This window comes from Ptychodera flava, chromosome 4, assembly GCF_041260155.1.
Source record: "Ptychodera flava strain L36383 chromosome 4, AS_Pfla_20210202, whole genome shotgun sequence".
Taxonomy (NCBI): Eukaryota; Metazoa; Hemichordata; class Enteropneusta; family Ptychoderidae; genus Ptychodera; species Ptychodera flava.
In genome coordinates, this window is record NC_091931.1 from 5288361 (window position 1) to 5313119 (window position 24759).

At 35.8% G+C, this 24759-nt stretch overlaps 3 protein-coding genes and 1 long non-coding RNA gene across 6 annotated transcripts in view; 1 reads left to right on the forward strand and 3 right to left on the reverse strand.

The window, feature by feature from the left end:
* Nucleotides 1-24759, reverse strand: part of LOC139130753 (sister chromatid cohesion protein PDS5 homolog B-like) — a 98471-nt gene that overhangs the window by 44823 nt on the left and 28889 nt on the right. The window lies entirely within an intron of this gene.
* LOC139130554 (uncharacterized) lies at nt 3084-10206 on the reverse strand. The gene is made up of 8 exons (XM_070696302.1): nt 10156-10206; nt 9786-9989; nt 7230-7649; nt 6751-6851; nt 6289-6372; nt 5759-5876; nt 3731-3895; nt 3084-3525 (listed from the first exon to the last, which is right to left on the reverse strand). The coding sequence occupies exons 1-8, from the start codon at nt 10204-10206 to the stop codon at nt 3229-3231; spliced, it is 1440 nt and encodes a 479-aa protein (XP_070552403.1). The 3' UTR covers nt 3084-3228.
* LOC139130757 (uncharacterized) lies at nt 11011-23374 on the forward strand. 2 transcript variants are annotated; one of them, XR_011551962.1, is made up of 3 exons: nt 11011-11104; nt 21620-21745; nt 22944-23374. It is a non-coding gene; the product is annotated as an uncharacterized lncRNA (long non-coding RNA). The 2 variants fall into 2 exon arrangements; XR_011551961.1 differs by lacking the exon at nt 11011-11104 and adding an exon at nt 18726-18789.
* Nucleotides 11726-14767, reverse strand: LOC139130755 (uncharacterized). The gene is made up of 6 exons (XM_070696546.1): nt 14404-14767; nt 13774-13821; nt 13304-13445; nt 12685-12800; nt 12344-12463; nt 11726-11853 (listed from the first exon to the last, which is right to left on the reverse strand). Exons 1-6 carry the CDS (start codon nt 14407-14409, stop codon nt 11773-11775), a joined length of 513 nt encoding a protein of 170 aa, XP_070552647.1. The 5' UTR covers nt 14410-14767; the 3' UTR covers nt 11726-11772.

The following is a 24759-nucleotide window of genomic DNA, read 5'->3' on the forward strand; positions in this document are numbered from 1 at the left end:
TCACTGTTGACATCTGCAAAGTCAGGTATGTCCCATAATCTCAGACTCCTGTGGTGATAGAAAGAAAATCTTATTATTTGGATACTAGTACAATTGATTAACCACATAAATGACACCTCTCAGTGTTTTTGCTAAGGTTTGGGAATATCGGTAAATGATTTGGGAACCCAGGTAACATTTCTGCTGTCCCCTAATCTGATTGCATTGATATACCAAGGGGAACCCCGGTAAAATGACTGGGGAACCCCGGTAACATTTACCGGGGTACCGGCCTTAACAAAAACACTGCCTCTTATTCTATGTGATGTCATGCTATTGATGTTTGCAATTTCCACTTTCCATATTCCATGTCAATGAGTAATGTGAATGACATGAGTGCCTCAGCAACACCATCCAAACCAAGGATGTAGGAAAGAGAGAGAAAACTGATGCAGGAGAGAGCTGTATCGTTACAGAAAAGAAAATGTTGAGCCCTAGGGAAGAGCGCATCGAACAACTGCAAAAAGCTTCCTCAATGCTACGTGTCGAGGATAAAATTCCAAAGTCGTGGCCACTAATTTCAGTAACATTGATAGACATGCAACTATGACAAGGAAAGCCATTTTTTCCTTGACACTGATGACAGTAACCAAGACTGTCAGTGAAATTTACATACTAATTTGAAGGCATGTATGCTACTTCTTGCATTGAAACCCAATTGTTTACATTTGAAGCGTGTGTACCCATACTAAAAAAAAATTAAACTATTACTTATCTGACCTATTCAGTATTCTGGTTTCATCTTCAGAAAGCTCACTTTCTGTTAACTGCAAAAAAAGGTAATACCATTTAAAGGTACATGTATATCTATTTAACATGTGACAGAATTTGAATCTACATGTATTTGTCATACGTGAATTATTAAAGTCATAACTTGAACATAGATGGAAGCGGGTCATTAATTAGCTCTGCTTATCTCTATGGGTAAATTTGATCAATTTTGCACATATTACAACTGAAGTGCTGCATAATTTCTGGGATGACAGAATACAATAAATATCAATGGGAACATAAAGTGTATTATATCATACCACTGTTCATGCTTTGCGTGCTTTTTTCTACTCTCTTTCACAGTTATCATTTTCTGTTCAAAGTAGACAAACACCCTGCCATGACAATGCATTCCCTTTAAATAGCCTGCAGTCAAGTATTAAAGACACCGTAACTTTTGACTATTGTTTTGTCCAGTATGACATCAACTAACCTTCTTCAAACAGGCCCAAGAAGTGCACATTTACTCTTCCCATTGAGGAAATTCTGGGTAACATCACTTTTGTACATCTTCTTTACAGCTGGACCACAACACCTTCATTAAAATATTCAATAGATCGAATGTCACAGTAAAATTTACTTATCATGCGAAACAAAGTAACAAATTTATGTGAAAATTTACTATCTTCATCATATCAGAAAGGATGGTGATGACAAAGAAAAAGATATTCAATCAAAAGAGAATTTCCAGAAATTCATCACAAAATAAATACAAAAGAATGGATATAAGCCATAACTCAAAGCTTGTCAGGAAGTGATTGGTGAAAAATTGAAGAGAACATTCTGAACAACGAATGATTTTACTTTGTAATGGTTTGTTCAATTAGATCTGATCCAGGAGATCACTGAACACTTGTCACAAAAATTTACAGCAATCACATTACTGTTTGCAAGTTAACAGGATCTGACCGAAAAATACACTTTCTACCAAAAAACCATTTAAAATGTTACAGTCACAGTTTAACTGCATTTTGACCTGTACTGATTCTGCATCGACTGAGAACACAGTCAGTGGGACACTAACTGTCACCAATATTGCTTGTGACTTAAGTATTTTGTTTCTGTTAGAAACTTCATTTTCTTATCCAAATCCCATGGCATGTTGAAAGAACAATAAAATATTCTGTCTGTAAAAAATTATATTGGTGTGCTTATAGTGTATCTACATACCTGTAATTATGACCATCTTTCCAAATCCCTCCACTCAGGATAAAGCGTAACTGTTGCAGTTTACTGAATGATAGTGCAATGTCCTTTGATGGATGGTGGTGGTTGGAGAATATGTATTTCAGTCTGACAAGACCCATAATGTCTCGCACCTGTATTTATGAAATAAATTAGAGTTGAAGAAGTTATATTCATTCATTCATTAAATCACTGGAATGACATTCTTCTTTCCCACATAGTGTTGTATCCAGGACAAGCCCTCATGCCAATGTAGTTGTGGTTATCACTGACATAAAGTTGACATCTAATTTGGCTAAAGCTAGGAGGATCTCTTTGAGTCTTTCACAGTTCCCCTACCACAGTAAAGATTCATTGTCATGGACCGCAGCTATGAGCCAGTTGTGGTGCCATGCAAGATGGGAACGGACGGTTGAAATTCAGTCTTGCTTGTTGTGGATTGGCACTCAAAATAAACCCATTTTAGACCCTGGATTACAGTTCAATTAACACCCCAATTTTAGACCCAGTTGTTGAAATACCCACCCGGGCGGCACGTACGTAAGCTTATACAAACTGGGAAGAAAGGCATTGTCCCCCGGCATAGTTGCTAATCAAAAATAAGATCTGTAAAATCAAATCATGTTCAGAAAATTGATGAAGCTTAGCCAAAACTTCTGTATGTTACAACAGGTTACAGTTATTAATGACTAATTGATGACAAGGAAAGAAAACAGCTGTCATGTATTATTGGGAACTGTTAATGAGTCATATTGTATCAGCGGCTGAGGGTTAGCTCAGCTCCGGCCGCATACCGACTGTTGTTGTGATGCAGTTTGACATCTGAACTTATAACAGTTCAAGCACACTGAAACTGAAAGTCTGAAAATGTAACATCTGAATTTTTATCAGACTTTAAAGTATTTGTCCTGCCAAAACATGCATATCATCAGGGGTGCCATGTGGTCATCAAAGTGAAGCAGAACACGATGCAGATCACTCGGTCGACTGCTTCGATTTTGTCAGAAATTAGAACTGCCATTTTTGTGAGCTGTATGACGTTAACTTTACATAATTAGCGTGATGACTTTCACGCTCGCAAGAAAGGGGCCAGTAGGTAGTATTCCATGAAACGACAAAAATTGTCCAGAAATACAGAAGTAGACTTTGCAAACAATAACCCTGTCAATGAATCTTACAGATGAAAGACTTTGACTGCAGCGGAACCAGGGCAAACTGCTGATGTGCACATAATTACACATGCACAAGCAAACTTCCATTGACATTGAGGAAAAGGTTTATTGTCATACATTTTGGACAAATGAGAATTAAAAAATTATCAAGTTTTTGAAAATACCTTTCAGTGTCATAGCAGTCACACGGTCCAAACATATTCAGATCCTCTATAAGATGTGATAACATGTGTATCTTTGGTTTTCTCATTAGTTCCGGGAAGGTTTGCTTCAGTTTGGTCAAAAGAGAATTGACAGTTGCTTTCAAGTTTTCAGCATCTGACAGACTAAATTTGCCAGAGTGGACAATATTAAATACCTAGAAAGAAGAGAAACATTAACTTTATAAAATCTATACAGATGAAACCTGTAAAATCAGGAGAATTCATCATTGAATGTACAAGCCATAAACCACATAAATCAAATGAATTATACAATGCCAAAACCACGTATGTGACCATGTGCTGAAAAAATCAGTCATGCAGTGTGAAGTGACTATTTCATACAAGTGAGAAAGACAATACCTTGCTTATTAAATGCCATATGATTAGTTGTTCCCTTGGAATGGATTCAGCCAATATAAAAGGTGCAACTTGGGCAAAGACTTTGAAATCCCTCCCTAGAAATGACTTGTGTTTTTCGATGAAGGATGGGGATAGTCTCCTTCCAAATGCACTCCAGTCAAAAGCCTGTAAATTAAAAATTACATGTCGTTGAGATTGACTGGACCAAACAACCAGGAAAAATACTATCATGCACATCACCTTATACCGGGTATTTACATACAACTTACACTTGTTATGACAAAGAATTTTATCTTGAGGCACAGATGTATATTGTTTCATTACTACCGGTACATTATGTTCATTTCTTTGTTCCTAGATTTGCCCTATTAGTTGTACACAAGTGAATTTGGTGGACACATAAAATGGTATGAAATCTGGAAACCAATTTTTTTAAAGTGATTGAATCCTATCTTAATGATGCCCATTGATTATAAATACATACAATTACGTCATGCCCACGAATAGCCGACCATTTCCGAATGAAGCCGACGTTTGTTTCGCTCAAACGCGGAAGAGAAAGTCGACGCTCGAGAGCATTGGTTTTCTGTGTAAGAGTAGTGCCTTGTGTGATGGGTTTGGTAGGTTTGTGATCAAATCTAAAGCGACAAAAGTTACTGAGTCTCATTTTTATACTTTTGAAACGCCATGTCAATCCATCCATGGTCAATCACAGTGCCAATATGTTCAAGTTGATCGACATCGCGTTTTGTGGAGGGGCCATGGTTGTGTGCATCACGAAGAGAAAGTCGACGCTTGAAAACTTTGATTTTCCGTGTAAGAGTAGGACTTTATCTGTTGGATTTGGGAGGTTTTAGATGAAATCTAAATAAACAAAAAATTACTTGGTCTCGCTTTTCGTATTTTTGAAACGCTACGTCGATCACAGTGTCAAATTTCAGGTCGACCGATGTGCTTTGTACACATACGGTGTAGTATAGTACGTTCGGTGTCGTTAGTTTGAGGTTTTATCAAACATGAACACTGAAATTTAGCTCTCTTTTTCAATTATGTTCAACATCACCAAAAATCAATAATCAGCTCGCGTATTTGTTTTATTGTGAAATTAATACTACAGTGAATTAAAATCACTGAAAATTGTGTTCCTATAATTCATTGACTTGAATATTTTACTGTATCTTCAGTCAAGTTTATTTAAGTCAGTAAAAAGTTTGTACAGCCAGGCTGGTCAGGATTCTAGCGAATCGTTTTCTGGGTTGTGAAAACCCCTATTCTAAGATGTATTTCAAAATATTTGTTCAAGTCATGAGCTAAATATAATTCTACACAACAGTCTGGTGAAATTTTGCTATTATCCTTTCCAAATGAATGCAGTTGACAGGCCCGAGTGATATCAAATGAATTTTTCTGACGTGTTTTTAAAACTTTATCCCATGAAAACGTTGTAATTGATTGTGATAAATTATGATTATTCTGTATGCTGAAATGGTCTTTCATACTGTACAAGAGTGCATAATATTACTCCAAATGTCTTCAAAATTTAAAATTTCTTGCCCACAGGGACAGGGGACCCCCTCCCTGAAACCCTCCCCCATTATGTATGTTGAAATTGCCTTTCATACACAGTATGTGTAAAATTGCTGAGAAATGTCTTCAATTTAAAAAAATACTTACGTTCCCCCCCCCCACCCCCGCACGCCCTGGTTGCACATTGAAGCTAGCTGCCTACTTTTCTAAATTTTCCGCCTACTTCAAAAATTTTTGAGAACCCTGGGTCATAATATCCGCACATGCTAACATACATACCAGTATATATACCCTTACAGAAGTAAATATAGACGCCGCCGACCTACGATATAAGTTCTTCTTTTGGCATATGTACATATACCAAATGTTAGCTAAAAAATGATGATTTCACTGATATGTGATTAAGAGATTTATGGTAAAATCTCTGATGGTGATAATATATTTGTATTTGATAAATGACAATTACATGCTTTAACTAGGCGAGAACATTGACTACGCTACCTCAAGTTTAGCTGCTGCTGTATCTTTTCCATGTTGAGACATATTGCAAAATGTTAGCTGTGTGACAACTTTCACCAACCCAAGTTCGATGCTATGTAATCTCTCATATGCTATAGATCTGATATTCAAAACATAAGCAAAGAAGTGACATGATTTACTTATGTAATCACTGATGAAAATCTACAACCCACATTTCATTACCATACCAAAAGCTAACTAACAACATGTGCAGTGATTCTCAAGTTTTGACATTGGATGAACGGACGGAGAGACAGACAAACTTATTTTCTGACACCGGATAGTGTTAGATCACATAAACTCCCGATTGCCATATGTGTAATATATGGGAACTGACGAATCTACTAGTAAACAGGTCACTTCAAGAAAGCTACAGACATCAACGAATGTAGACAGACAAGTTATTTCAGAGATGCTGCTTTTTGACCAACAACAGCAAAAATCGCTCAAACAATAAAAATATATGAATTTCATCACAATTTGAGCTATACTCAAGTGTTTGGGATACATACCTTGCATTGTCAAAAGACTCAAGCTTCATCAAAGGATTTTCTATTTCTGTTACTCCATATTGCGCTCTAATAGTCTTCTTTGCACTATGAAATAAATAAAAATGTGTGACAGTTTAAATTGCCTGAAGAATTCTGAGGTACATAATTGTCTATGTAATAATTCAGACCATAATAATGTGAACCCAAATCTGGGAATGATTTTATTATTTTTTAAAATATAATTTTACTTTTAAATTAGTGTCATTGCCAATTACAATGTGAAAGACCTATATGGATATTTAATGTTTTTAGGTTTGTTATTCACTTATGTATGTTTTCAACCCCAGAAACCGAGGTTCTGGTAAACTCTAGTAGGTGTTCTGTTCACTAGTCTAGTGTACGTGCCATGATGTAAATTATGTGAATAATTTTTGTAAGTCATGCAAGCACTTTCAGCTGTCGTTTACACTGTGTAATACAAACCTTTCAGATTCAGCATCTTTGATTTTGCCAATAGCTTCTTGGACAAACTGTTTACTTCTTACATCACCAACAGTGGTAACATCATCATCAACTCGTGAGATCTACAGAAACAACAAGTCATCGTTGATGACACAGTCCTCACTTGTTAATGCGAATTGAAACAAACCATGTAACCAACAATCACATTCTAATAAAGTAATACTGCTGAGGCTGTAAGTCACTCCCATTTATGTTACAATGGACATGGGGTTAAAGTCAGCTATAAACGAAAACACACATTAGATGTAATATGTCTTAAATTGGTTATGACATACATGTAGTTCAATGTTAACTATAATGCAAGTTACTACTATTGCCAGTCAATATGTGTATTGCCGTACCAGATTAATATGAAATTAATAATCTGTTACAGCTACAAAGAAATTATTACAATATTTATGTTGCTACTCGAGAAATATTATATTGACATAAATACTTACGGTACATTTTTGACAGAATTTGACTGCACATGATCCAAGGTGACTGACTACATCAGACTGTCTCTTGTTGTCTGCTTTCACTAAGAACACAGGACTGACAACCATGACTTCTTCCCCAAGGGATGCATCATACATGGTAACTCCTAAGTTTTCTAAAACCTTTAACTCAGCAACAAGAGGTTTGGAAAGCTCAAGAGCACTGACACTGTTTGATGCATTCAAAAATAGGATGTTCTGGAGATCATTATTTTCTTTCTTTGGTAGTCCCCCTAGCATCAGGCACCACACGCTGAAAGCATTCCATTTGTGTGTACTACTACCACCTACATCATCAGAGAACAGGACTACCGGAACTGACACCACTTTTTTACCCTTGGCATTCTTTCTGAGGATATTGCCTTCACATAGAGATTTGCTCTTCTGCAAAAGACAAAAATCATAATGTATCAGTTGATCAATTTCCTTCACATTGATGTCTCTCCAGGGGTTTCGTTAAAAGCCGGCCACCGGTCATATAGTCGGATGTAAGGCATTTATGGCCAGCTGTTATTACCTGGAAATCTGGTAATTGTTATCTGCTTACAGGAATAAATACCAGCAAAAGATCACAATAACTGTAGCCTTAATGATGAATTACTTGTTTTCAACACTTTTTGGCTCACACTCGTCGATTATGTGTTGCCTTACAAAGCTTACAAATATACATACATTGTACAGCATGGAACACTTCAGAACGTACGTATGCAGGGTGCATGGTTGGAGGTCATTGAGTGTGGGAAGTCACACATCATGACGGCACGATGATTTAAGTAATCTCCTGTTGGTCCCTGATTGTTTGAAACATGTAAAGACACAGTGTTCTCTCACCAGAAAAAAAATTTCGTGGGACATTTTGTCCCACTGACCAAAAAAAAGCGGAACAACAGATGATTTTTGTGAGACAATATATATATGTTAAAAAAGTCAAACTGCATATACGAACCTTATTCTATGTATGGAAAAAATAAAGGACTAAACAACTCATTTGGCTTAACAACTTTTTTATAAACATTTGGTAAACATATCAACTGATATTGAATATCGGTGCCTTTTAATGAGAAGTCTATGGGACTTTTGTTCTTTCCAGTGTTAAAGTCTATTTCAGGACCCTCTACCATAACAGTTGCAAGAGTGTCCAGCCGTTCAGCTCCAAGTTGATTTCTGTCATGAGTTATGTTGTTTTGCACACTAAATCTGAAAATCCCCTTTCATAATGAGTAGAAGGAACGGGCCAATTAAGTCAGTGCTATGGTATCTATGTAGATTAGGAAACATATACCTATGATGTTTGTAAACAATAATCACATTTTGACGTAAAATTTCGGTCGCCAGCCAAGGCTACAAATTTTGCCAATTGATCGAAGCATGGAATAAAAGACGTCCATGTTCTCACGTACCGATATGAGTTCGCCTAGAATAATATACTTATCACATGCGCAAGCCAAGAATTGATAATATTTTTCAAAATAAGAGATCTTTTCTCCTACTATTCCACGTTTAAACCTCTGAACTACTTTTAGAATAATATCATCAATCGGCAGTGGGCAAGTTGTCAATCATTTCCAGTTGTATGTACTAGGTCGCGTGGGCGAGGAACGGAGCAAATGCCTGATGACATCACACAACACGTACGTCCCACAAAGTTTATACATGATTTCAAACATAGCAAAGACCTAAAAATTACCTCAGACAAAGTTGCGTTATTTTTTGAGAACAAAAATCGACTGAATCTCAATGGCACGAACACTATAACGTCGCGCCCGTCCATACCCTGGTTGCCATGTGGAACCCACGGTATAATGCACGGCTGGCTCCACGAAAGTTTATAATTTCAAAGGCGCGCCACTATTGGCGCGCACGGCCAAGAAATCCAAGACAAAACAGAAATATACGCGAGATTGTCGTGGAATCGCGGCCTGGTGAGAACGCTGCATACATTTTTTTCATTGCTATATAATGTTGCAAATTCATAACTGAAGTACCGGCACCACTAAACGCCATATTATATATTATAGCCCAAACATGGGACCAATTGCCCGACGTAAGGAGGGCAAATGGTCTCCGCCCCGAGGGTACATAGTCCCTTGTTTGGGCTATAATGTTTTTATTACATGCCTCTCTTACTCAATTTGCACCAAAAATATTTACGGTTATTGGCAAATTATAGTCAAATGTTTTATTTTCATTTTAGACGAAAAACGGTTAAAAATAGAACGATTTTCATCATCGAATGGCGCATTGATATATTTAAACTACTATTATGCGGTTTATCAATATTTTTATGTGAAATTTTCCAAAAACCGGATTTTCTGTGCAAAACATGAAATTTCAAGACTTTTACGTCCAAAAGTTTTCAAGTTGAAAATAGTTCCGGTTCACTTTCAGTCCAGTGATGACTATGCGGCCCATGACGTCATCGGCGAGTTACCATTGAATCCTATGGAGCGCGCGACGTTCGATATACGAGGCATGTAATAATACTATTGGTTGCACACATTATTGTGATTTTATACTTACATCATGAGAAAGCTTCACAATTGTTGAGTCTTTTGTAATCTTCCATTCTACTAAATCAGTGTTCATTGGTCCATCATACTGGCTAATGAGATCACTTGTTGCAACCTTCACAGTATTGGTAGTGAAACACAGCTTTTCATCATGTAGTCTGCAAATTATTAATTCTGCATATGTCTCAGGATACGTCGAGTCTGTAGGTGATGCCTGAAAAAGATCAGACAGTATGCAGGCAATTATTTAGTTTTTGTCAATAAATACTTAAATACTTAAATGTGAAAAAATCAATAAATATATATCAAAATATGTCTTTTAGCTTATCCAACATATAAATATCATTTAGATGAATATCATTTAGATCCTCTGTACGAACCTGTATACCGAATGACAAAGCTATCAGATGAGTAGTTTTGGAGAAACACATTTTTTGATCAAAAAATGGCAAAAATTGCCCCAAAAATACAAAATTACAAATTTCATCATAATTTCAATAAATATCATTTAGTTGATCTGTAGAAACCTGTATACCAGATTTCAAAGCTATCAGATGTGTAGTTTTTGAAATACACATTTTTTGACCATAAATGGCAAAAATTTCCCCAAAAATTAGATTTAATCAGAAATTTAATATATATCACTTAGTTCATTTGTAGGAACCTGTATACCAAATTTTTCAAAGATATCTGACTAGTACTTTTTGAGAAACACCTTTTTTGACCAAAATTGAAAAAATTGCCAAAAATACAAATTGCAGATTTCATCATAATTTCAATAAATATCTCTAAGTTCATTCGTAGGAACCTGTATACCAAATTTCAAAGCTATCAGACCGGTACTTTTTGAGAAACACATTTTTTGACCACAAATGGCAAAATTTCCTCAAAAATAAAAAATTGCATATTTCTGCTTAATTTGAACAAAGTTGAGATCGATCATCTGACTGGTAGTTTTGAAGAAGAAGATTTTTACCAAAAACGACAAAAGTTGCATTAAAAATAAGAATATGCAAATTTCACCATCATATGAACAAATCTAACTGAAGTCAACTGCATATCAAATTTCAAAGCAATCGGACAAGTAGTTTCAGAGAAGAAAATTTTTTACTGAAAACAGCAATAAATGCCCAAAAATACAAATATGCAAATTTCACCACAATTTGAACAACTTAAGTGAGGTCACCCCAAGTGAACTGCATATAAAATTTCAAAGCAATTGGACTTGCGGTTTCAGAGGAGAAGGCACATGTTGACTGACGATGGACGACGAGGGAAATCAATCTATTTGATAAACTCCGCGTCGCTGACAGCTGAGCTAATAAGCAAGTGAGTGGACCAACAGTACGATATTAGCAATGCCCTTTACATAAATGAATAGACCACCTTAACTTCAGAGATGCAACATGGTGTTGTTATTTGATTACACGTATGATATTGGACTCACTTCAGTAAAAATGAAGAAAGGTATCCTATGATCTTCTTGCATTCATATTTTGCCCACACAAATTCCTTGACAAAAAAGCCTATTCCATGCTCAGAAACCATTGGTGTGTGATACCGTCTATCAAGTATCCACTTTTTGGATTGGTACATTTCTCTGTTATAAGATAAAGAAAGGATGAAAAATAATTGAATGAAAGTGGTTTTTCAGCAACATCTTTTTGAGTTATGCCTCATTGTAAATGACTAGGTTCACTCCCTCCTATCCCAAATCTCAAAGCAACTGGAGGCTTGAAACTTTCAAGGAAGATTTTTGTTCAAAGCTAATAACAAAGTTAAAGAACATTGAAGAAGTTCTAATGCAGATTTTAAAACCAAAATTACCATAAATTTTCCAAACTATAATTCAACAAATCTAATATATAACCTGCATGGCAAAGTAATTTAGAAATTAGCCTCAATGTTTGACTTTAATTTTCTACTCATATATACAGGGCAAACACGTACCTGATAATTCCACTCGAAGACCTGAGGATATCTTGCTAGTTTTGATGCTATAGATGGAATGGCCATTCTTTGGCAATAATATTGATGACTGACAAAGATGTAAACTCTTTTCCTTCAGTATCTGCAAACTGTCAAAAATACACAAATTTAGGTCCATAGCATACATTACTTTCCATTTTTTACAACGACAGCTGCTGAGGGTGTCATTCATTTAAGATAAGACACCATGGCACTCTTGGCCATTGATAAATATCTACAGTGATCAATTGTTAAGTAAAACGTGTTAACAAAATACATCCATTATCAAACAACTATTCACTTTCCTTATAGAGGGTCTTAGTTAAAATATGTTTACATGGTGACTAGCAAAGTGGTTCCCATGTGTAGATGTCAATTTTACTGTTTTCTTCTGTGTAAGATGGAGACTCTGCAAATTAGTGTTCATGTACGGTACATGGCATTTTTTTTGAAGCTTCAGCAAATTTGGTATGCTCTGCCTTAGAAGTCTTTGGAGATTGACTGAATTGGCATTGTACGGTATGTCATACAGTATAACCCCAAACACTCCGGGAATATTGACCAACAAAGCCTTGTAAAAAGAAGGCACAAGAAACTTACCGTGTTAACCTCCATTCTGCCAGGTAATTTGGAACATACTTCTCGTACTTTGAACAATGATGGCGTTGAAGGATCCCGTTTTCGTAACAGATGAAAGATATACTGAAGATTAGCATCACCCTAGAGAAGATTCAATGTAATATAGAACACTAATGGATAACATATCATACCGGATACACACTGTACTGGCTAGCATGTTACTAACTATGTCTGAACAGGTTATGATTTGGTCATAGATTAACTATTTACTTGGCACACATATTAGTTGACTTATCTCACTGATACATTATACAATACTTTGAAATAAATGTAAAAGAGGACAAAAATACAGACATACATACCAATGGTTTTGGAGCATTCACAAGACAACTTAGCTCAGCGTAATGTTCATCGGGAAAAGGATACCACGGATTCTCATATTCCTCAGGACAAGTTGATGCAATGTCCTCCTCACACACTGCAGAGTAAAAATATGGGAAAATACAGAGAAGAGGGCCATGTTCCCTTTGATAAAATTTCACAATATGCTATCAATGGGTAGAAGCTCTCCATAACATAACAAGATTTGACATCACAAGTAAAAAATATATAGGACTCAGGTGAGGAAATTGATATATAAACTTTAAAATTGATAGGGATATAAACATTTCAAAAAATAATTTACTCTTTGGACATTATTCCTTTTTGCTATTTGAAGCAGTAACTTTTCATTTTCTCTTTGCTTGAACTTGAAGAAAATGTTTGGTAATGTTCTTGCCAAACTTATTTACATGGAAACATGCAGTCATTAATAAACCACTAAACTACGTTATCAGCTTTAATTCATTTCCACACATTACACATCCTGTGACAATGGTAACAAACTAAATAATGTGAGTAAATTGATTTAAGACATAGTCAAACAATCTGAATAGAATTTACAATCTAGTTATGCATTAATTATTCAATCATCATGCTCACCTTCTTGTTCTGTAAGTTCCTCATCTTCACATAAATCATCAGTTATAAAATCATCATCATTTGTCAATTCTCCATCTTTGACAATTTGGATATGCATGGCTGACTCCTCAAAGTTGGCAAGGGAAACAGTGTATTCAATTTCCTAGACAGAGAAAAAATATATATAGTTGGACAAATAAAGACTCTGTGTTTACAGTAACCTACACATCCCAAGCATGGTCATTCAACTAACCCCAAAAAGTTTAACCATTTTTCTTTGTTTGGAGTAAAGTCACGCAACATTATGAAAAAATTCTAAATCACATAAATTTTTCTAAAATCTGATTGATATTCACATTTTGGAGACTCTTTCAATGTTAATACCTGCCATTCAACTTTCTGAGTAGAATGTTATAAACCAATGAGAATTCCAAGAAAAAGTTTCATTTGTTTCAGACCAATCAAGTGAACAGATGAATTTACACACCTACCTTATATGTTGAATTGTCAGAATCTGGGCAAAGTCTTTTATTTGTCACCTAAAACATTACAGGAAATATTGTTATTTATGTTATTGCAATAGCAAACCTTAAAACAAAGACTGTAAGTAGAGCCTTTGAAACATTAGCTTTACCATATTATTACTGTGTTTTTCAATATCCAATGAAAACATCTCAATTACAGAAAAAGCATTATTAATGACAGGGAACGGAAGAGAAAATGAAGGGGGGGGGGGGAGGATGACACATTACATCTGAAATTCTGCAATCAGCAGTCAGATTCAGAGAGATTTTGACCAACATGACTAAAATTGCTCCCAAAATACAATATTGCATTTTTATTTCCTTACATTACAATTTTCCTATGAAAACTTCTGTACTTAAGCCAATAAAACAATATGTTGAAGTATGGACAAAGGACAATGATGGACAATCAAACATACCGGTACTTAAAAAGTTGGGTGTGCGGAGCAGAGTACAAATAAATTAATCTGAAGAAGTGTCTATGAGAAAAATGCCAGAATTTTTCAACTTGATAAAAAAATATCCAGAAGAGAAAGTGGAAAAAATAATACATTATGGTTCAGACCTCCCAAGAATATAAAATGTTCCACCCCTTACCTGCATATCAGCATTTTCCAAGAGTAGACATCTTTTCTCTCTTTCATGACTAACTGTCTTCTTGTGTCTGATCAAATTTCTGGATGTATCAAAATCTTTCACACAAATCTCACAGGTTTTACTGGAACTAAAAAAATAATATTTTAAGTCTGTATCTCTAGCTGTAGACAACTTTGACAACAAACTTCAATTTCATTCCATCACGTAACTGCGGTTTCTTTCATAATTTCTAAAGCATGATGAAATATGATTGCTGCGGATCCGTAGCCCTACCACTCCCTTTGCTTGTTGCGTTGGGACTCCCCCAACACAACAAGCAAAGGGAGTGGTATGGCTAAGGATCCGCAGCAAGATGAAACACTTTGTGGTTAGCTTCTCAACACATCAGTACAATCATCAATATTATAGTTGGAAATTTAATAGTCTACAGCCCTCCCTCCCCCTCCCCCGGAAAAATATAATCAATGTAGCCGTTGCCTTCATATCAATTATCATGTCATGCATAACACAAGTTGAGTAAAACTATCGCTCGGTCACACACGACATTGACATGAAATGTTCATTCAGATCGCGATGTAAACCAAACATTCACTGTTTGGTCATCGATACTCCCTCTTGTATGAATAATGATATTTATTCAGCTTGCTAAATAGGGACAAAAAAACGATATAGAATGCGAATGCTGACCTTGGTCTTAGGCGGAGACAAGTAGATTGTCATTTGGTCTGAAATCATTCGTTTTGCCGAAAGTCTGATGAAATATTAACTTGGCGTCGTGTCGTCCTGCCGTACACTGTACACACACAACATGGGACTCGGTCGAACAGCGACACTTTCGTCGATAAATTTTTTAAAAAAGGACAAAACTTACCAAGGGTGAGTTGGTTCTTATCGGCCATCACTGCCCCGGCACTGGCACTGCACTTCTAAAAGATTATCGTCTTGACTTTCGCAGCAAACGACGTGTCGAACTACGAGCAGAGCTGCAGAGGCTCCCGTTCTCGCTGATATGTCACAGATATCGTACAGCTCAGCTTTTGCGAATAAGCCTGTATATGATTGGTCAAATTTTGCAAAGCGCGTGGTAACGTCCAATGATACGAAGTGTTATATGTGTGTAGGGACCGTGATGTGTGTACTATGAACTTTGACTTGCAAAAATGTAAACAAAAACTCTGCTCAAGTTATCAACTCTACACTTTATTTGGAATTTCCTGAACTAGTCATAAAATTTTTGGTCCAGTCAGAATATATAAGTTTCCCCCGTCTTGTACATGTAGGAGACATGTCACGACATCCAATTTTTAACATATCACAATAAATGTTCTGGCCTGTGCCGTACGTGCTTGCAGGCGCTAGGCTAGGCGGGACGCGACCGCAGCATAGCCGGCCAGATCCCATGGATCGTTCGCTGCAAACTGATTCGCTGACGGAGTTTTGCAGACAACGTCGTCACTTGGCCCAACCGTAAAGTTAACGTACGGTCCACAGGTTAACGTCTGTTATTTCATGATGAATAACCGACTGTCTACAAGTTTATCAGGACTGGCAGGGCCTAGTAGCCACAAACATCGGTCACGACCTCTGCCGGAAAGTCAAAAAGTTCAGAAAGAAATGCATTGCGCAACAGGTAGCAGCATGAGTCCCAACTTTTCCCGACATTGGGCCTACACATAAAAGGCTACGACAAGGTTAGTGTATTTTCTTCACTTATAGCATTGTGATCACTTCTATATGTTTTCTTGGTAGGGACTGTCCAGTTTTTTTTTTTGGGGGGGGGTCGATAGATTGGGTCGGTCACCCTGTTTTTGATGTTGGTAATTGGTAGAGGCCAGTGTCACCTTGTTTTAGGGGGATAGTTAGTGTCGTTTTGAAGTACAACATAGGCTCATACATCCCTAATTTACATCGTACTAGCAACAAATTTCATAATTCAATTGCATTTTTCGGCATGCCCTTTTGGTGTGTAACTTTAATATATTAAACATATTTTTCAGCATAAACACACACACACACACACACACACACACACACATATATATATAGAGAGAGAGAGAGAGGAGAGAGAGAGAGAGAGAGAGAGAGAGAGACCAAAAGTGTTCTGAGACACAAAGTGTATCCCCAGTCACACTTTTCAACATGCCCTTCAGGCGCATAACTTTAACCCTTTGAATGATGTAATTTTTTCCACCAAAATTTTTAGTGCAACATTTTACCACATTTTAAAGAATTTTTCTTTCATTTTAAAATAGTTTTGACCGAATGGACTTCACATCTTATAGGCTACACTTTACTATCAAAATTTTTGCAAAAATCTTGAAAAAATTGACTCAGGTATAAAGGCGACAAAAGTTGACTTTGGCACTCAAAGGGTTAATATAAGAGAAATAAATCTGAGATATCAAGATGTTTGCAAATTGATGTCCTCATGGGAAATTACAGTGCTCAATGCCAAGCAGAGCGTTTCAGATAATAACACAGATTACTCTGAGTCACAGTCCCTCTATCCACTGAGTACAAAAGTGATGAAATCTGTTTGTTAAGTTTCATGCATATATGAAGTTATACTGCACCTTTTTGCTTTACCATTGTCTTGGGGGTCACCTGTTTTCAGAAGTTGTAATAGGGGGAGTCACCCTGTTTTCAAATGTTTAAAAGGATTGGGGGTCAGCCACTTTTTTATGTCCACAAAAAATATTCCACTGCTCCCCAGGCCAAAGAAACTGACCAGTCCCTTATAGTATTATATCTGACCATAAATCCAAGAAACATGTCTATGCAAGTTATCTCATATTTATTTAGTAGCTGGAGTAGCAATATCATACAGTATGTTTATATTGTTATAAGTATTACTTTGGGGCAAGCATATTTTTTATCAAAGTTATTGTCAAATATCAGGAAAGGGTTATGTAGGACACAATCTGCTTTTTAATATTTCCAGACATGACAGCAGTTGCCTCCAGTCAGAGTTCAGGTCCTACCATACCCACAATGATATCAATCCAAAATAGTTTAAAATCAATGAACAAGAAAATGGAAGAACAAGGGAAAAAAATTGATGTGATGATACGGGAACAGAGTGAGATGAAGAAAATGATTGGAGCACTGCGGTCAACTATAAGCAAACTAAACAAGAGACACATACGGGATTTCAAAATAAGTAAAGGAACACCAGAATATGTAAGTATTGATATGACACCCTATCACTTCAGTGCAAAAATAGAAAATACTGTAATGTTTTGTGTTGAATGGAGGCACAGTCTTCAGTATGTTACTTCTAAGACTTAAGTTTATTCAAGTGATTATCATTAAGTTATAGATACGTGATGTCAGTGAATCTCATGTACATTAAATACGTCGTCTTGAATATTGAAAAGTGTGATTTGCTGAGTAATCACATCATGATAAATACATTAAAAAACACAAAGACCTTTTGTCATCTTCTTCTGGTTCTTAATTGAGCCATAAGAAACTGTGTAAACATACAATTTAATCTCCATGATTTACATGAAAAATGAAAACAATTTTAAAGTGAAAAATTCTCACGGTAAGTCTATTTAAGTCTCTCAAACTATGTGTAAAACATTTTTTTTTAATTTCTCAACAGAATGCCATTGTCCATCACTTGCGAAACTATACTGACAACACCTTCCAGGACTGTGCCAAGGCAAAAGATATTGGTGAGTTAACATAGAATAAATAGAAAATGGCTCTAAACATGAATAATTCCTGTGGCTGAAACTGTAGAATTTTTAGAGGCCAACTATCTGTCCCCAAAGCGCGTTCTACTACCACACCTTAAATTTGCATATTCCATATATGGTAAAGGGGCGAGGCTTAGCAGGCTACCCCGTGACACCTGTAGCTGTCAATCCTCCATATTTTATATGTCAATAACATTGTAGTGGTCTATGCTGCTGAGGATGCCATGGCTGGTCATCTGGAGGGGCCTTTTTAAAAAGCGGCCATCCGCGCAAAATCTGTGATTGGCTATGAAAAAAACAGGTGACCAAATACCTTTTAGTTACTTTTGTTAAATTAAAAAAAAATGGTTTGTGTAACTAACATTTTTATTTGAAAGCTATATACAGGCAATAATTGTTAAGATTGTATCAATTACCGGTATCTACAGTGAAGACCTTTGAGTACCAATATGGTTTGGTGCAGCTCCAATGTTTTACTGGGCAAAATTGGATGACTACAAAGTGAAATTGGGATAAAACTCATAACCTAAAAATGTAAAAATACTGTATATCATGTTCAAATTACAGGATATGCTGCAGGATGCAGTACCAGATCTTACAAGTACAATGGCTATTCTACAAAAATTAATATCATTTTGTAAAAATAAAGATTGGTGAATGGAGGCAAGAGGAAGCAAGGAAGGTAAATTGATAACTTTTTAAAACATTAAAGAGGCACTCCCACTTGGTAACATTTTGAAAATACATTTTTTAATGCCAACGGTCAATATTTGATGTGGCGACTACACTTCAAATTTCAAAGTATACTTTCATATATGAATGCATAAATACAGTTTCCGATATCTCAGTGCTGGACTATACATATAACTCCTTATTGTCGTACACACTCAACAAATGAGATTCCCACAGCAGGGATCCAGATATCATATAATCCCTCATTAAAAATTAGACAAAGCAAAGCGCACCTTTTTTGTAGCAAACAAGGTATCTGTATGCTAAATATCAAAGAAATAAAATCTAAGTTCCTGACTTTTAGTTTTTTACCATTTTCACTTTTTTGGGGTTCATTTGCATAATTTTATAGCAGGTAAACTAATCTAAACAGATTCCCAATTTACAGTTCATAATATATCTACATACCGAATAGTAACATGATACACCCGGCTGTTCATAAGTAATTTGAGTGGACGGACAGACAGACTGACAGACATACATACATACATACATACAGACATACATACATACATGGTACATACATACATACATACATACACACACACACACACACACATATTACATACATACATACATACAATACATACATACATACATACATAAATACATACTTTTTCCAACCTATAGCTCCCCATTGTCATTATACATTCATATAGACAAATGGGAGTTAAAAATGGTATAAATATAAAGTGGATCTCTACTGTTCACTTTATAAATTCAATAGTTTCAGTAGACTGGTTAAATCTTTTGTTGGTTTTTAGCTCCTATCAGTGACACAGAGCTTATCAATTAAATAGGCTGATTCTCCACCATAATCCGTCTTCCATCAATTATCCGTTAACGATTGATTTCTTCTTTAAAACTTCATGTCAAATTGCTAAATGGCATTTGATATCCGGTTTACCATGGGTCATCTCAGTTAATTTGATCAAATCCTGGTAAAATTTGCATATTTGTATTTTTTGGGTGTTTTTATCATTTTTGGTCAAATCAATAAAAACTTCTTAGAAATGCAAGTAAGACAGCTTTGATGTATGGGATATAGGTCCTTATAGGGATGACCTATTTCAGAATTATTCAAATTGTGCATCAATATACTAATTTGTATTTAAGGCAATTTTTAGCTCATATTTGGTTTTGTACCGGGTATATAAATACCAAAAAGAGCTTATATGATGAGTCGGTGGCGTCTGTATGTCTGTATATTTGTGGGTATGTATGTGCGTATGTATGACCGTCACACACAAAGGCTCCCATACCGCCAGAGATACCATCTCAGTATTTGGTGTACAGGTACTAGATGCAGGGGTTGAGATGTGAATTTGTTCAAATGAACTCATAAGTGTTAAAAATATGCAAATGAGGTAAGAGAAAGTGAAATCCTGCAAATGAGCAGGAGTGATGGCATGCCAGTAAGAAACAGGCCAACTCCACTATCTTAAGTCATTTCCTGTCATCGTTTAACTGTTACATATTAACAGACCTGCTCAAACCATAGACAGTAGAGGGGGGGAGGGGGAAAGACCGTCTAAACTTAACCTAAGAGGGGCTTGTTTCTGCTATGCATGTTGCTAAAGTTGATCTCCAGGACCTAAAGTTTCAGACCTTAATTACTTTTGTCATTCTTGTTTTTCTGGTTTAAATATTTCTTGTTGTTTTTCTGGTTTTACTGTGCAGAAATCATTGTCATAACATAAACATAGAATTTTCCTCAACTGAACAGACAGAAACAACATTTATTATTGATCATTGGTAACCCAATACTGGTATATACCAATTCTGATCAAATTTGAGCGACACCGTATAATTGCGGTATTTTTTTCAATAATCTGGTCCAAAAATTTATTTCACCAAAATTGATTTTCTGACAGCTTTGATATTTGGTATACAGGTTCATAGGGATGATCAAAATGACATGGTAATGTATTAAAACCATGATAAAACCTGCAATTTTGTATTATTAGGATAATTTTTGCAAATTTTGGTCAAAACAATTGTTTATAAAAAACAGCTCATATGATAACTTTGATATTAAGTATATAGTGTTCTACAGATGAACTTTATGTGTGATATACCGAAATTATGATCAAATATGTGCTGTTTTATTTTCGTGGTAATTTTTGCCAACTTATTGTTATACTTTGTTGTATTAAACTCTTGTCAAAATATTTGTTTCGCAAGAACTACTTGTCTGATAAAGTGTGATATTTGGTATATACAGATTTGTGTAGGTTTGCTTATTAATGATGTATTGAAATAATGCTGAAATCTGCAATTTCATTTTTGGTAACAAAAATTGTTTCTCAAAAATGCTTGTCTGATAGCTTTGACATTTCGTATAAGGGTTCGTAGGGGTAATTTTAATATAATATAATGAAATTGTGATGAAATCTGCGATTTTGTATTTGTGGAAAATTTTGACATTTTTTTGTCAACTTCTTTCTCAAAAAACTACTCGTCAAAAATAGTTATTCTTAACATAACACAACAGAGCTGTATTGACTGTTAGGTCGCCTTCTCTCATTTAGAAATTCAATTGTTTTTTCTAATAATAGACAACATTATGTGGCAATCAGATAGGACTCTGAGATTCTATAATCCTTACACAGAATGTAATGAAACACAATGACAACATGTGTTTTCAATATTTAAAAACTTGGAGAGTGAGCGTTATCAAAAATAAGAAATTTAAAAAGTACAAAGTACAGTCCCCCCTAATTTTTCTACCGTTACAGATACTATATTCAGCATCAAATAAAATATCATTTTATTTTTAGATTCTATGTGTAGAAGAAACAAAACAAAAATACAAGAAGATGACAACCGAAGAATTAACAGCCGACTTATGTAGCAATAAGATGGCTGTACCAACTACCAGGATACAAACTTGCGTTGCATTACTGGTGAGGGTTATATTATTTTTAGAGGTTATTAATGGTGTTAATATACTTGGTATTTGCTTGTAGATATAAAACCTCTTGGGTGGAAATTATCATATTTGGCGGGAAATAATCACTGAACAAAGTGAGGTAATTATTTCACCCAAATGTGCTAATTTTCATTCCAGAGGTCTTATATGAATAAGCAAATACCAAAGCGCACTGATAATAACCTTGTTATAATATGCTAAAGTTAAATACAAGTGGAAAATGTTGTTATTTACAACCAAAGTTGGAACGGAGACCCATGAGCCTCACACAAACTCTAAAAAGAATATTTCAGAATAAGCCCGATTACACTTCAAACTTGAAGAATTCTAATTGAAAAACCGCTAAAAAGATCTTTCTTAGAAAATGATGTTGTTGTTTCATTGCCGTTGCTGCTTATACAAACTTTTCATTCATGAATTCATCGAACTGCACCAGACTAAAACAACAATTTCAAGCCGTAAGACTTGTTCGACATTACAGTGCGTTTAGCTCTTAAAAGTATACTGTCACCTGTTCCAATTTTGCCACAACCATAGAAAAGAGAAAATCTGACCAATCACAGAACTAAAGCATGTGGCTGCTTTTTAAAAAAAACGCCCTACCATGGGCATTTTGAATACCAATGAACGCCCCTCTGGCCATGTATGGGTATATTTAAATTACAGGTGACTGTATACCTTTAAACTGGAGTTTGAAATTTGCGCAAGCTCTAAAATGACACGCAGCGAGCATGTCTTCTTTTTGAGAATATAAACCCAGGCTCGAACCAATTAGATTGCCAGATTCCAGCTAAGCATATTATAATCTTTGATATTAGTGGTTATGAAAAAAAATACATGGGTCGCCAATACTCACCTTTTATACATTCAACATTTTGGTTTACAACTTAACAACATGTCACCCCTAGGTTACATGCAAAATATGCTGTGATGTTGTGCTGTGTTTTGTTTAATTCACTGGACTGCTTCATGTTATGCCGTGCGCCATGCATGACCGAATGTCATGGTCTTATGTACAGACATTATTGATTTTTAATTCAAAAATAAACTTTTCTGCACCTTTGGACACAGGATTACGTTTTAATTGAAAATCAACAATAAATATATATTTACTTTGACAAGCTTTTGTAAATTCATCATTAATATATATGTATATATTTTTTGTCACCCAGAGGAAATTTCAAAGAGAAGAGGCACCAGACAGGAAAGGATTCTGGTCTGCTTTTCAAACTTGGTACGAAGCTGTTGGCAGGAAACTTGATCTACAAGTAGTCCTTCAAAACGACACAATTCAACAATATAGCAGTACAGATGATGAAAGTGATGACTTGAGCAACAGTGACAATTCTCAGACACAGCTCTGTTAAATATAAACTGAAAGTTTACTAGTATAATCTTTAGCATAGATAGTTTAAAGTTTGCCAAAATCATTTTTAGAGGTCACGTGGTTTGGCGGCCATATTGGATTTAAGTTAATCTTTAAAAATCCTGAAAAATCTTCCCTTCCAGAACAAACACACTGATTGAACTGGAACTTTTCTCGTATCATCCTTCATGTAGGTACTTTCAAGCTTGCAAGTCATTTGGATCGGTGACATGGTTTGGCGGCCATATCAGCTTTTATGAAAATTGAAACAAAATTATCATTCAAAGTTTTGTTTATAACATTTGTAGACTGTATGGCAAGACTCTTTCATGCCACATTTCAAGGTCAGAGGCACATCATTTTTTAGAAGATTTAAAAACATTATTTTTCATATTTTTCAATAACCTTTGACCTGCTCTATACCTCTGCAGCAAAACTATCTGGCCTATACCATAGTGCGAGAGGGATGCTCTCAATTGAATAATGTCAGGTATATTGACCAAAGGATAATAATAGTAGGAATTTTTTTTGACAAAATGTCATGTGACCTCGGTGACCTCTGACCTCATATTTACCTTTGCATAAGTTAAATCACAAGTTCTACACCTTTACCGTAATAATCAGTAGTGAAAGGCTCTCATTGCTCCATATCCTGTACCTCATTAATAATGCGCATTCCTCATTTTGCGCAAACAAATACAGCTACAAGTCTGATTCTGGTATACATGGAGAAAGTTTGGAACAAGTTTTATTGCAAAAATCCTCAAGAGCCCCACACAACCTTTGACCTCGATTCATAAATGTTCCTATAAATTAATATCAACTACCAAATGTGCGACACCATTTAAATTTGATCGTTTGTAATACCCATCAGCATTGGAGTGTTATCATTGAGTATTATCATTATCATTCTGGTACCTTTTGCCAGTGTTTGCAAGTGCTTGGGCCCTGCCAACGCTGCTTGCAGCTGTAATTCTTTTCATGTTATTGTTAATGTTTGTGAATGTTCAAATAAAACTGCTTGCCTAAAAGAAGTATGCTTTGTCTATATGTGTTTTTAAACAAATCAAACACACATGCACCTGCACACATAAATCCATGGTATTTATTTATTATTTATTTGGGAAGCATTTAGGTCATTTGCAATGTGGAGACACTAAAAAGACATGCTGGCACGTTTTTCTGGGGTCTACCATTATAATAAACACAATCAGGTATGCTGCAGTGATGAGACAAACATGCAGCCTACCTGCCCTGTCAGGTATGCTACAAGTTTGTTTATCAGACCTGCAGCATACCTGCCCTGTCAGGTATGCTACATGTTTGTCTCACCAGACCTGCAGCATACCTGACATGGCAGGAATGCTGCATGTTTGTCTCATCAGCCCTGCAGCATACCTGACAGGGCAGGTATGCTGCATTTTTGTCTCACCAACCTGCAGCATACCTGCCCTGTCAGGTATGCTGCATGATTGTCTCGTCAGACCTGCAGCATACCTGCCCTGTCAGGTATGCTGCATGTTTTCTTATCAGACATGCAGCATACCTGACAGGACAGGTATGCTGCAGGTCTGATAAGACAATCATGCAGCATACCTGCTCAGTTAGATATGCTGCACATA

Excerpts from the sequence above, each read along its gene's own strand:
- LOC139130554 (XM_070696302.1), bottom strand. The coding sequence starts at position 10,206 with ATGTGTTTCTCCAAAACTACTCATCTGATAGCTTTGTCATTCGGTATA. Across the intron at positions 9,990-10,155 it reads CTTTGTCATTCGGTATACAG|GCATCACCTACAGACTCGAC; the intron begins GTTCGTACAGAG and ends GATCTTTTTCAG. Across the intron at positions 6,373-6,750 it reads AAAGATGCTGAATCTGAAAG|TGCAAAGAAGACTATTAGAG; the intron begins GTTTGTATTACA and ends TTTATTTCATAG.
- LOC139130755 (XM_070696546.1), bottom strand. Across the intron at positions 13,446-13,773 it reads CTGACAATTCAACATATAAG|GAAATTGAATACACTGTTTC; the intron begins GTAGGTGTGTAA and ends TTCTCTGTCTAG. Across the intron at positions 12,801-13,303 it reads GGAACTTACAGAACAAGAAG|TGTGTGAGGAGGACATTGCA; the intron begins GTGAGCATGATG and ends TTTACTCTGCAG.